Source organism: Paramacrobiotus metropolitanus, unplaced genomic scaffold, assembly GCF_019649055.1.
Source record: "Paramacrobiotus metropolitanus isolate TYO unplaced genomic scaffold, Prichtersi_v1.0 Parri_scaffold0000007, whole genome shotgun sequence".
NCBI classification, from domain to species: domain Eukaryota; kingdom Metazoa; phylum Tardigrada; class Eutardigrada; order Parachela; family Macrobiotidae; genus Paramacrobiotus; species Paramacrobiotus metropolitanus.
In genome coordinates this window covers 942,379-956,239 of record NW_026570227.1, presented here as the reverse complement: position 1 = coordinate 956,239, position 13,861 = coordinate 942,379, and the positions used below count along the sequence as shown (strand labels likewise).

At 45.7% G+C, this 13,861-nt stretch overlaps 2 protein-coding genes across 3 annotated transcripts; one reads left to right on the top strand and one right to left on the bottom strand.

The window, feature by feature from the left end:
- The first annotated feature begins 707 nt into the window (after window positions 1–707).
- Window positions 708–3,144, top strand: LOC129582316 (uncharacterized). 2 transcript variants are annotated; one of them, XR_008689612.1, is made up of 4 exons: window positions 708–1,018; window positions 1,106–1,934; window positions 2,099–2,146; window positions 2,214–3,144. XR_008689612.1 is itself a non-coding variant. In XM_055473823.1 (3 exons), exons 2-3 carry the CDS (start codon window positions 1,304–1,306, stop codon window positions 3,089–3,091), a joined length of 1,509 nt encoding a protein of 502 aa, XP_055329798.1. In that variant the 5' UTR covers window positions 708–1,018; window positions 1,106–1,303; the 3' UTR covers window positions 3,092–3,144. The 2 variants fall into 2 exon arrangements, 1 of the variants encoding a protein (XP_055329798.1); XM_055473823.1 differs by lacking the exon at window positions 2,099–2,146.
- A 3,063-nt stretch (window positions 3,145–6,207) lies between these two features.
- LOC129582406 (eukaryotic translation initiation factor 4 gamma 3-like) lies at window positions 6,208–9,163 on the bottom strand. The gene is given in 7 exon segments (XM_055473918.1): window positions 6,208–6,579; window positions 6,623–6,676; window positions 6,709–6,787; window positions 6,859–7,103; window positions 7,184–7,324; window positions 8,344–8,763; window positions 8,850–9,163. Coding segments are annotated over 7 exon segments (1,356 nt in total). The 5' UTR covers window positions 8,895–9,163.
- Window positions 9,164–13,861: the final 4,698 nt, after the last annotated feature.

Sequence of the window (13,861 nt, the reverse complement as noted above, 5' to 3'; positions counted from 1 at the left end):
GGATTGCATCTGAAAGTGTATCTGGTATAAAAACTGATGGAGTAGTAATTCGGAGATACCGTGAGACACAAATACTGTATATGTATGTATTCTTGTTAATGGCACGCCTATGAATTATTCCTTTTAACATGAGAATCCGTTAATGTCTATCGGCTGCAACGGATACTTTCGATGGAGACCGGATTCGCCGATTTAGAGCCAGACAGAATTTTCTCTACCAGTAGAGCAATTGCTGATTCACAATGTCGCCTTATAGTACTGAAAATGGATTTTGATGGATTAGTTTGTTGTCATTCGTTTTTAGTGTTTGAGGCTAAAAAGCTATCGATCAAATGGTACAGAAATTTAATGCTTAGGTACAGTACAGCAATGTTTGCCTAATGTACTGTTTTGTTGGCATCGGGTTGGGTTTTAATTACTTCCGTGATAAACTTCCGTGAAGAAGCATAGTCATGTTAATTACAACATCAAGCTGCGCGGCGCAAGTACAGAACTAATGGGCAGTTTGATGCTAAATAGCTGTCAGGCATACAAGTTCCTGAAATATGCACACGTTTTAGAGAGGATCTTTGGAAACAGTATTACAAACGCCACAAGCTATAAATATATTGCACACTCCATCAGCTACAAACTGGCTGACCATGAGTGAGCATTTCTCGTTTGCAAACTTAAGTATTTATACCTGAAAAGCTAACAAATGGCAGGTATTAATTGATTAAATTCTAGAAAATACCATCCAGCTGTAATTTTATCGAATAAGGTGCCTATGAGTAGCTCGAATACGAAGCCTGAAATATGACCCTTGATAGTCACTGTAATGTCTGACATTGCTGTAGCTGTTTAAATGTCTAATTCGTTTTCATTTCGGCATAATATCGTGCTGACTAAACTATACAGATAGTGGTGCTGTTTGTTCTCGTTCGCAATTTTACACCAGTAAAACTCACCAACTTGAGGATGATGAGGCACTGGTGGGTTCTCATGATGTCGTTTCACGGCTCAGTTTTAGCTGCAGAAGGTATGGTTCGAATTTCAGTCAAACCAAAATCATTTTTAAACTAATCCTTCTGTTTCGTATAATGTTCGCCAAACTTACTTCATGTAGATGACGGCAACTACAACTCTGATGCTGCTCTGACACCATTCCCTGTATTCTCCGCCGAACCAATGGCACAAGAACAGTGCCGCTTGCAATTCACCAATTCACTGCCGCTCTTGGGAAAGCTTGCCCGAGAACTGTCCCTCCAACCCCATATTACATATTTACTGCAACAGCAGCGCCACCTCCAACGAAATCCAGCAAATGTCAGTGGCATTTACGAAGCCGCCATTGCGAGCCGTTGCGATTTCAGTTAATGACGGCGTTCAAGTGACGTCTGACAATTTTGCCTCGGTACGACAGCAAGTCGTATCGTTCTATTTCTACAACTGTACCTCCGCTTGCGCAATTGGGAAGTGGTCCTCCTTACGCTTATCCAATCTGATGGAATTATATGTAGAGAACTGCTACAATTTGAAAATCCGTCGAGCAGACTTTTGGCCGTCGCCAAAAGTCCGCCTGATAAATTTCGTCAACACGACCATTCAATCTCTGGAGAAGTACACCTTTACGGATCTTCCCGCTCTGCGGTTGTTATCCCTGGAAGGCGGGTTGGCTAAAATGCCGTTGTTTAGTACAGAAATCCGTGCATACTTGAAAGACTTGCACTGCGGTGTGGCTTTTGAATGGTTTCGAGAATGGTGGGAGAATAAGCACCTGCTAAAAAGTGCACAGGAAAACGAAGTGTACCAAATCTATCCGTTTCAGTGGGGCAGTGATGCCTTAAATAAGAGCGATGTGTATTTGCCCATTGACTGCAGCGCAAAACCTTTTCCCAACGGAGTGACGTCCATCGATTTCAAGCAAGAACGGTTCTCTGTCAACGATAACCTTTGTAAGTACTGTACTTAAACGACTTCCTACACTTTATTACGACAGCATGTATGTGCGTCATATTTTATAGCGCTTTGTTCTGTTTATTGTTATCGTTGTTATCATAATAAGAATAACCATCATAAATAAGCATAATAAACCTAATAAGCAACATAATTTTCCTAGTTTCTGATTGATGGATCGATCGTTCCCGTTAAGCGAATGAGGGATTATGTAAGCAAATAATTTGTAGAACAGCCCTGGGAAAAAACGAAAATTCAAACGTTTTTGATTCATTTAGATAACGAAATGCGGCAACCTGGTAATCCTAACGACAACGAATCGGATGACCGGTATCCCGAATTCTCCCTCGAACCCATGTCTGTCGAAGAGTGCGCCACACAGAAACTCACCGACTGTCAACCAAAAGATTGCGGAGGGGATTTACATCGTGGATACGAGATTCACGACTATGGCTATTGCAACAACAGCGCAACTACTTTCGACCGCATACACCGCGCGGTCATCGCGATGACCCGATTGCCAGTTCGACTAGTTATGGTCTTCCTCCGGGACAGCACTCCGATTCCGTTCAAAGATCTGGCGCCGATACGCAGGCGGATTGTCGTATTTGAGTTGAGCGAATGTATTAATAATCGAGCTACACAGAAACTTCACGACTTATACTGGACAAATCTTGTGGGCTTCGTTACTATCAACTGCTCCGATCTAGTAATCATGAAAAGCGATTTTCAAAATTCCAGGAAACTGAGACAGATTTTTTTCCGCAACACGACAATCGAGACACTAGAGGAGAACACCTTTACAAATCTACCGTCGCTCGTGTCGCTTGCGCTGGAGTATAATCTGAAATGTTCGGAAGAAACCGCGGATCCTCTTCAGCCAGTTATGTTTACTCAACGTATCCGCGACTATCTCTTTCACCTGCACTGCGGCTGCGAGTTCGCCTGGTTTCGTCGATGGTGGAGCAATAATACAGCACGATTCATGCAAATAGCGGATGATACCGGCGCGTATTCAATTGCATCTGCTCTCAATAGTTATTACGCTTTTAAAGAAGACCAAATTCCGATTGACTGCGCTAAACCTATTCCATTGGGAGTGGAATTCATAAATGCCAATCAAACTGAATTTTCTTTAAACGCATTAGAATGCTAATGAAGTGCCATTAATTCGGAAAGGCTGATTACTCGAAGCACTAGCTGAAATTGAACTGGTGGTGCATTTCCGCATCATGTTGATAAAATATGATTCAATATGCTGTTACTGGGCGTCAGCGGCACGGGCCTGCACCGTATCATTCAACGCTGTGCTCTTCCGGCAGTATCGGATTTCGTAACTTCCAAGTAATTTTCTAGGCGCACATTACTGAATGTTCGAAATTTCAAATACATACGATGGACATTAGAATACATCACACAGTTACAGTACTTTCTAATTTTTAAAAATCTTTCATGGCATTGAAGTATTCATGTGTACTTGTACAGAGTACAGGCACTTATCTCCTCAATTATTTTGGATACTTTCTATACAGTAAGCGCAACATTGAATTTAAACCGCGTTGTTGCAGTAGGTTAAGCAACATCACAGCACCTGCTTTCAACCATTTCCTACCCATGTTAAAAAATGTTTCTGTTTTTTAAGTTCGCTAATCTATTTGTTTTAAATGGTATTCAGGTCAATCAAAGTTAACCAACAATTACTATTATTGCGAAACAAAGGAATGTGTTCACCAGAATCCGTAACGGGCGTAACGTACCGGAGTGTGCTTTGCAGATACGAGCCTTTGCTCCGCTCCAGTAACCAGTTGATTACTGACAGCCTCGCTGAATAAACATACATTCCTTGTGTATTCTGGTTAATAGATCAAACAGCCGGCACGGCAAAGCAAAGATGGTAAAAAGGTACGATGCAGCTGATACTGGAAGTTCAGGTAAACGTTCACAGAAAGAGGAGCGGGCACCTGTCCTGAGCTCAGCAGCGCTGAGAATTTTTGACAGAATTTTTGACACTGTGCCGTGACACCATACCAGGTGCGTGGCGTGGGCAACGGCAGCGAGCTGAGCCACACTCGATGCAGTTCGATCGCTAGATCGGGTTTGACAAAATAACCTAAATCGTGCACGGTTTGAACTTGGATGTGCACGTACTAACACGTCTGAATCGGTCTGATGTATCTGCTTATGTAAAAACAAAGTTTTAGAATTATGTGCTCCTTATATTACATTACATTCTCAAGCTTGCGCAACTGCTTGAATCTGAATATTCGAAAAAGCGGTTTTCCGTCTTACCGGGAAAATAAAGTCGATGGATTTCCGAAGGGAACTCGTAACGTAACGGGCTGTGCGTTGTAGGTATACCGTCACTATAAGCCTTCGCTTCGCCCCGGTCGATTACTAGCAGGCAGTAACAGCCACACTGAACAAGCACACCAGCCAACTTTTCCCTGGTAAAGTAAATCAAACAGCCGGCAGCGCTAAGGACATCCACGAACACCCTGCCAAGCTTCCCGCATAGCTGCTATTTCCCCTCATCCTGGCTGCTATTTCTCGTTTCTGCATGTTTTTATGTGCAAAACTAAAATTGTCGTTTGTCCCACTCTACATAAGTAAATCTAATAACAGTATAGCACTATACTAACGTCGCAATCAGATAACACTGTGCTGGCTGTAATTTTGTTAAATGGTGGCATCATTTAGCAAAACGGTGGTACCATTTAACGAAATTATTACAATATACTATAATAGTGGCAGCGTGTGCTAAAAGCTGCTAATTTTCTAACTGGGCGCACATCACTGGCATTTGTGTGATGTTCCAGTATCCTTTTTTAAGCTGATGAACATTTTTACGATGATGCTGATATTTTTATGATGATGATATCATGTTTTTTAGTACTGTATTGTACACATCGGTGAAGTTATCTCAAAGTTATTTGGAGCCCATGTGGTGATCGTGTTAAGTAGTTTTTCGCCATGCATTATCAGCTACCGAGATCGTTACACAGTGACAACTGCATTATCAACTTCCTCAGACATATTCCTTCTTGGGCATGCCTGCCTGACACCACGCAGAGGGTGTGTACGGTATCATGCAGGCATGTACAAAAACCAACGGAGAAACCAGTTTTGATTTGCCGGTATCGATTTCAGTTACCAAGGGCTCCAAATACATAAAGGCAGCGGATATGTTGGGCATTCTATTGCCATGTTTTCTTCGTGTTATAACGCGTTGCTCCGGTTTCTCATGGCATCAGGACGGCGAAGGGGAAATTAGCAAGTCATCATGTTAACCGCCTTGGCATTCCCCGACCTCGTGTCTGGATGCTCGGCAAAGTTAACCTGATCGTTTTGGCTTCACCGGGAGTTCATGATACGAGTAGCTTCTCATTGCTCTCCGAATATTGGATTCCCAATAGCCCATGATTCCCGATATCCCATGGGCTATCCGAAATCCAGTATTCGGGGCCATTGACAACAGCTTCTATGTACACTGTACAGGTATTGTATACCTTTGATAATTACCACATTAACATATGTAATCGTGATATCATAGATGCTAATGTAATTAACAACAGTTTCCTGAAGTTACCAGAATGGCAAACGCACGCCCTAAGAGCAGCTTCTCGTAATTTTTGTTTGGTGACCACTCCGTTCACAACCTTCCGATACAACCTCCACTTCGTCAACTACCTTTTTAGACACTACCATTCACTCCGTCCACTATCTTTGGATACTGTCTTCCACTCTGTTCCTAACCTTTCCTTCTTGCCTGAAAAGACAGTGGACGCCAGAGTTCAAGGTTGTGCGAAAGGTTAGAAACGGAGTGTTCACCTTTTTGTTTTCGTTAAACTCTGCTGACGGTCACATCAGCCGTGCACGAAAAAACGTTAGGGCTTTCGATCACAAACGCGATCGTAACCTTTCACTGGCTGTAATATGTTGGAACTCTTTGGCTACCGTATACTAAAAATGACTGATTTCATACCAGAAAATGCCCAGAGACCAAAAAGTGCAGAAGACTGGATTTTAACTGAAAGTCTATAATCAGCATGTACTGACCTAACTTTAGCTGTAACAAAAGATTCGAACCTAAAATTCTGATAGTCCTTGTTGGCAGTTTTTGCAAATTATGTGGCAGTTTCTCTACTCTGGTCTAACCTGTGGGGAAAACTATACAGCTAACGATACAAACTTACAAAACAAAACTAAGAATCCATTCAAGCACGCTTTTTAATCCAGAAACGCTCTATTATTCGATCGAACATAACCACCCGATCACAAGTGTGATGGGAAACGAAACGCCGAGGTGAGCGTGATTACATCGCGGCCGCTTTGCACGATCAGCCCACCGCGTTCCCTGGCCCTACCGCCAAGGGCTTGCCGCTCTTTACGGGACGGCAACAAGACCGCTTCAGCGTCCGTCATCTCCAGCTTACTCTCTTGCTCCTTCCTTCTTGCGGCGGCACGCACTTTCTTACTGGCTGTCGATTTTGTGGCGGATAGTTTGCGCGAAATGTAATTGTTGTTCTTCAAATCAAGGGCGTCTTCCATCAGAAAACGGACGCGTGGCGATGTGACTTTGGCGCCGATCATCTTGCGCAGCTGCTCGAAGAAGCCTTCCACCAGTTTCTGAAGAAGCAATGGTCACTTAGTCAGTGACTACTTCTGATTGTAGAATTAAAACGGCTACCTGATCTTTTATTTTGACACCACACGACTGCAGGAGCTTGCACAGGCATTCTATCTTATGATCATCGACATCTTCGAAAGTTTTACTCTTGGAAGCAGCTTTTGGATGCAGCTAAGGATTATTCCGTCGGTCAACATGTCCACCTTATACAACTCGGATATAAACCTTTAACAAGCAAATCATTTCATGCTGAAATCTTTTGAGTACAATAACGATTTATCGTAGTACAAAAGTACCGAATGTTTCCGAGGTAGTGGCGTTTGGCACGGTCACGTTGCTCTTGCAGTGCTTCCGGATCCTTTTCGCTCTCAGCCTCTTCCACTTCTTTTTCCGTGTTTTCGAAATACATCTGCGACTGCTGCAGTACAATGGTAAGGAATTGGGCCTGCTGACCATTGGCATCTTTGGCTTCCACATTCATAAAATCGCGGCACATCCTGGCATATGATTCCGTGTAAAAATAATTTTCTTCCTCCAGCGCCTACAAACCATCAAGAAAATATGTAGCAACTAAAGTACTGGTATCTGCAGTACCGTACAGAGTAATGACAGAAGTCCGACTTTATCGACAATTAATCCGACTGTGGAAAGCAATCGATCCGCTGTGTCGTTGAACGGCATCCGCTTCATATCCTCGATTAACTCGGCATAGTTGCTGGGTGACAGTCTGTTGAGTAGGGCGGTCACGTCCAGGAGAACTTTCTGGAACAACCCAGCACTGTACAGAAATCGGACAAATACAGCAGCAACAAAATAACCAACACCAAACTGGACGGACAAGTTTATACGCAGGCTACACTCCCTGTTGCCAAAGGGGGTTTGGGTGTGCGACGAGCGAAAGCGTTGGCTCCTTCAGCCTTTTTGGCTTCCATGTTTTCGACCCGTCAGCTAACATCACGGATCTACAATGGCGATACGGAGAAGTTAGTCAATGCTGCATGTGAATGCTGGAAGCGAGAGTCCGCCTGTGAAGAGTTACCCCTGGATTTGGCACGCGTTCACCAGTGTGTATGGGATAATGCTGTTATACAAAGGGACGTCACTGAGATATGGAGCAAAGTCGGAGACAGTAAGCAAGACGAAGCACGGTTGAGAGCTATCAGCACGAAGTATGCCGGGGCTTGGCTTAACGCTCTTCCCGCAAAAGTGTTCGGCAATTTTTTGGACGATCAGACTTTTCGAATTTCCGTTGGCCTGTGGCTTGGCGCTAAAATTGTCGAGTGTCATTCGTGTGCCAGATGTGGAAAAGATGTAGCAGAGAACGCGCTGGAAGTGGTACCGCGGGCAGCCTTTAGTATGGGACGTGACCTGTAGAGATACGATGGCGGATTCGTATGTCGACGCGACCTCAAAGTGTGCCGGTGCGGCCGCTGAGCTGGCTTCCAAGGAGAAGATTGGGAAATACAAGTCTCTCACTGATCGATATCACTTTGTCGCCTTTGCATGCGAGACTTTTGGCACTTGGTGTGAGACTGGCATTGTTACCTTAAAGGAGATTGGAAAGAAGCTGTATTTGAGAACGGGCGAGAGTCGCTCGACTTGTTTTTTGTTTCAACGTTTAAGTTGGGAGATTATGCGTGGTAATGCTATGAGTGTATTGTGCACAGTCCCTTCTCATGTAAATTGGGACAAATTCTTCATTTGAATATAATTGTTGAGCGAAGCTCGCTTTGTACATATTGAGAAATAAAATCACAATACAGCAGCAAGCATTATCACACTTCATTTTCGTCCCGGCTTTTAGCACTTTTCATACTAGGCTTCCAAGCGTTCTCGCTGGTAGGAATGGGCATATCGGGTTGCCGCTGCTTCTGTACCGAGCTAGGCATGCCCGGTTTTCGCTGGTGATTGTCGTCCCGCGGTGTCTGTCCTTCGTTTGACATTTTTGGCTGGAAAGCAGAAGTTTTTCGAACAAGCAAAACTAATACGATAACATAATCGCGTCGACTTGCAATTTCGTGCTTTTTCTTCTGCTTAGCGGTCTCCGGGTCAAAGATGACCGTAGTAGTCTTGGTGGTCTTGCGTGGAATGCATTTGTTAGACTTCCAGACAAGGATCTCTTCCATCCTGGAACGGATACTCGCGGACGTTACCTGCGCGATACTTTTTTCCATGCGCTTGAAGAAGACACTGAGATTCTTCTGAAGGTGGAGTAAAAAGTACAGTTAAAGAACTGAAACAAATCCCAACATGGAGGTTCTAAAATTAGCGGTTTAGAAGTTCACACCTTTTTCTCCATGTGCGGACCACATGCCTCCAGTATTACGCACATACACTCTATCTTCCCCTCGCTAACACCCTCCAGGTTTGCTGGAATCAGCTTGTACAGGAAAGAAACGATGATGCTGTGACAGGCAAGCGCAGGGGACTCACAGTGAGCTTTATTGACAGATAAAGGGAGCAAATACCGCGTGATTGCGGGGGAGAAAGAACCAAGAGCCAATGTCTGGCCATGCAAAATCAGCACGTCAAGTTGCTGAGAGCAAGTTTTAGAGCGTAATGAAATGTAGAGAGAGAAGTGTGCTGGCGGCAACGTCGTGCTGTCCAGACATGTGGAATGTGATGCGCAGACTGGACTCGTATCCAACGCGAGCGTATATGCGCTGAGTCATACAGCGAGAGAGAGGAGCGAGAGAGCAAGTATGCTCAGTGAGTGCGCCCGCGGTGGATCCGCTAGGCGGAGAGTGCAGTGCAGCCACTCACGTACGTACAAGAGAGGGCGAATCAGCATGTGTGCAGTGATACGCATACGCAAAGTGGCGTATCTATCACGCAGGCTGTCGTGCCTTTAACAATGCGATTCTTCCGCAAACCGGTAACGTACAAATACGACACGAAACTAGAGAACAAGCACCCTGCTAACAATTTCTACCAGAAAAACCCAGCAACAATTCGGTATACCGTGCAATCGCTAAACAGCGATCGTGAGTGTTCTTCAGGTTCGTTCGCAGCGATTCCGATTTCTCTCATCAAAAACATGCTCCCTTCCATAGCTGCAGAATTACTATGGGCTTCCTTCCAATACGTTCGCACCAGGCGCAATACAGCTGTGCGGAACTGAACCTGGTGCTGTTCGCCTGCGGAATCAGCATCCGCTAACTGCGAACATAATTCGGCGCAGGATTCGGTGAGATGTGACTCGGCAAGTGCCTACAGTTAGACAAAATTCTATGCCGGGGAATCTACGGTAAGCTGACGCCTGTGATGGCGAACTTTGTCTACGATCAGTGCCACCGTGGCCGTCAGACGCTCCGGAGTGTCAAAACAGTGCAGGCGAATTATGGATGGGGTGATGACGGAGACACTGCCAGGGCTATGTCTCCGTCATCAATAAAATCGCTAGGTGGGTGAGTGACCGAGCTACCACCACTGTCCAGTGAACAAAGTTGCTAACTGAGTGAGAGGACCGAGCTAGACTCCGTGCTAAGAAGTTCTAAAATAACTGCTAAGGCAGCTAGTGAATTTACTAACGAATTACTGCAAATGGAATGATTTGTTCAAAGCGGCCGTGGATCACAAGAAACGCGGAGGCGAAGCCGCAGCGGTTTCTTGTATTATTAACGACAATAGCCAGTTTCTTCTGGAATTTTATTATCACGATATTATTGCTTAATAATACTCACCATCAGCCAGCACGGCTTGAGAAAAGAGTCCATCTCGCGCCAGCCCGGACAGGCGCTCCGCCTGTTTTTCCCGAGCTGGTGACGTTTCATCGAACGACATCTTTAGAAAGCCCTTAATGAACAAGGCCTTCTTGAAATCAGTCCAGAGCCGGGTACTTTCCACAGAATCTAAAATCATTTTTCTGTTATATTGTTCCAACACTACCACAGGTCTGAGGTTTCCCAGACTTACGGTCGCAAAAACTCTCTAAATTAATGGTGGCTGGTTCGGTCGCCAGGGTCGTTCGGGAAACGTAGTGGTTGTTCTTCAAATCAATGGTTTCTTCCATCATGAACCGGAGGCGTGACGATGTGACTTTAGCGTTGATCATCTTACGCAGCTGCCGGAAGAAAACGTCCAAGGTTTTCTGGAAAAACACGGGTTTATTAGGAAACACGTTAGCGAACGTTTGCCGACGCGGAAGCCAACCGTTGCTGCCTGTTCCCTAATTCTGACAGCGGAAGTCTGCAGCAGAGTGCACAGGCATTCCACCTTATCGTCATCGACGTCTTCGAAAGTCTTGCTCTTGGGAAGCAGCGTTCAAAGCGTCCCAGGATTACTCTGTCGGTTAACATCTCCAGCTTGTACAACTCGGATATAAACCTTCAAGTAAAAATAATGCATTAATATTTCATGGCAAAACCTGAAAATGCTTTTCTAAAGCAGCAAAATAAGATTACCGATTTGCATTTTGCAGTGACGAGCTAAAATACACACTTGTTCCTTCATGTGCAAACCACATATCGTCAGCATCACGCACATGCACTCGATGTTCACCTTGATAATATCTTCTATTTTCACTGGGAGGAGCTTGTGGAGGAGAGAGATAACCACAGTATCCGTCACCAAACCTTTGACGTGTAACTGCGACAAGAACCTTGCTACCGATTCACTGTTTACAGTAGGAAAACCTGACTTTGGTTCGCCTAACCGTGTAACGCCCAGATAGTGATGGCGAGCACGCTCCAGCCTCGTTCCCAGCGATTCTTAATCTGCGTACGAAAGGTGGTTCCTTTCCAAAGCAACAGAATCTCTGCTGACTTCCTCCCAATATGATTGCGTCTGGCGCAGCAGAGCCGAGCAGAATGCACTGTCCGGCTTGCGGAATTGGTCGTCTCCATGTCCGCCAAGCGAGAGCATAACTCGGCGCAGGGCTCCACGAGATGCGGTTGGGATAAAGCCTACGGTCAAATACAGTTTGACCCGGATGGTCAAATGTGTACTGGCGCTTGGGCTGGCGAACCTTGTCGACAATCAGCGCCACCGTCGCCGTCCGACGCTCCTGTGTGTCAAAACAGCGCAGACGCATCATGGAAAACCGAATGGCATCGACATCATCGGAATTCCTAACTAATTCCCGAATATCCAAAAGACGTTTCTGGAAAACATGTCCACACGCTTTACAAACTGTTTTAAGTCAAGCAGTAAGGTAATACAAAACTGTTGGCACCGATGTAAATGCACGATACCGCTTCATCCGGAATGAGATCCATGCCTTCTCGGGAACCAAAACTTCATTTATAAAAATCCTGGGACAATAAAAAGATGGGTTTGTTCCCCGTGTAAGACAAACCGTAAACGAAATGCACTCAGTCTGCACTCTGCAGCAACACAAATTAAACTGTTGCACCGCCTTCTTCGTCTTGAGCTGTGGCTGTCTCCTGGCCACCCGCAGTGCGGTGGATGCTTGCCTGACGGCGACAGCCGTGTACTGTAGTCGGTCACTGTCGGTGTAGGCGTGGTAGTACCATTATGAATAAATGGAGATGACATGTTTGCATGTTTCCTTTAATGTTTACTTACTAGTTACTACTACATAAATAGTTTTAATAAAGTGACTGCTGAGTTCACGGAAGTTGACACTGGACATTCATACTGTTGTTCTGCTTATTAACTTCAGAGGAGACTTTAGTATTTCCTCACCAAATGAAATACTACTCACTTCCCAGACGGCCTGCAATGTTCACAGCTGAAGGATCTGCATTACCTCGGGCTCGGGGCACCACTGATGATGCGATTGCGGGAGCACCACCGAGGTAAGTGCTCGAATGACCGAACGGTTGAATCTGATACCGGCGCACCAGGCTTTGTACCTGCTACGGTGCAGCATGGGACCGGTGAGATTGAACTACAAACTGCACACCAGCCGATGTTATCAACAGAAAGTACTTCTGAACCAATTCGACGACATGATCCGTCAATGCTTACCATTAGCTACAATCACTAACGTTAACATCACCGAAGACATGTGGATACAAGCATCCCTTCCGGTTGCAAAAGGCGGTATCGGAATAAGAAGTCTGGAGAAGCTTGCACTTCCGGCTTTCCTGGCCTCAGCTTACTGTGTGGCTCCATTAATTTCAGAGATCGTTGATTTTCAACCGGAAAAGTGCTGCCTGGAATGCCCTGGATGCTGCTGTAGAGTGGCAAGAAACAACCCAAAACGACCTCCCAAAACGACCTGATGCGAGAAAACTTCAGAAAGTATTGGATGAGCCCATAGTCGAAAGCACCGTACAACGGGTGCAAACGGCAATCGGAATGACCTCTCCGGTCAAGCGCGGTTCCTGGGTGTCAGCACAAAAAAAATGAAGCGTGGCTGGGATCACTTCCAGCCGCCTCAACTGGGCAATCTCCTCACCGATTCCGCGGTCAGAATCGCAGTGGGCTTACGTCTGGGAGCACCGGTCATTACCTCACACCGTTGTGTTTGCGGGATTGGGCGGATGCCCGCGGCTACCACGCCCTCAGCTGCAAGAAAAGCCGTGGAAGAATTCTTACCCATAAATGTTTGAACGCTGTCTGGAAGCGGAGTCTCGCTTCCACCGGCTTTGAAAGCGAATTGGAGCCAAAAGGGATCTGCTCAACAGATAACAAGCGCCCTGACGGCGTTACGCTGACACCATGGGAAAGAGGGCGAATGTTGGCATGGGATGCCACGTGTGTTAACACCATGGCCATTTCGCACACCGTGGCAACATCTACACGTGCGGGAGCGGCGGCAGCACAGGCCGAGCAAAGCAAGGCGGAAAAATACCGGGACATCACTCCAAACTACCTTTTCAGCGCCTTGGGCTTCGAGACGGTTGGGCCGCCCGGACCGGAAGCAACCCGCATGAAGACAGTAGTAGGACAGAAGATTCAAGAGGAAACCGGCGAAAAGCGGGCCACAGAATTCCTGCGCCAGCGGATCAGCATCGAAATCCAACGAGGCAATGCGGCATCTATCCTGGGAACGGCACCGATGCAAATTTAAATCAAATGTTCTCTGTGATTAGGCCGCATGAGTCAGTTGATGCTGTGTAATAAGTGAAGTCTCTTGAGGTTGTGTAAGAAATGTAAAATGGTACAGCTAAGGACAAAAAAGACGCATAATCCCACCCTCATCATTCCGAACGCATGCGGCGCAGTGCGCTGTACGACTCGGCTAAAATATCCGTCTGTCGTACAAGTGCACTTGCCACATGCGTACGGATATCTGGGTATGGGATTATGCGTCTTTTCTGTCCTAAGCTGTACATTAATGGAAAAAAACTACTCACTTTAGTAAGTTTCTCACCAAATGAAATTTCATAA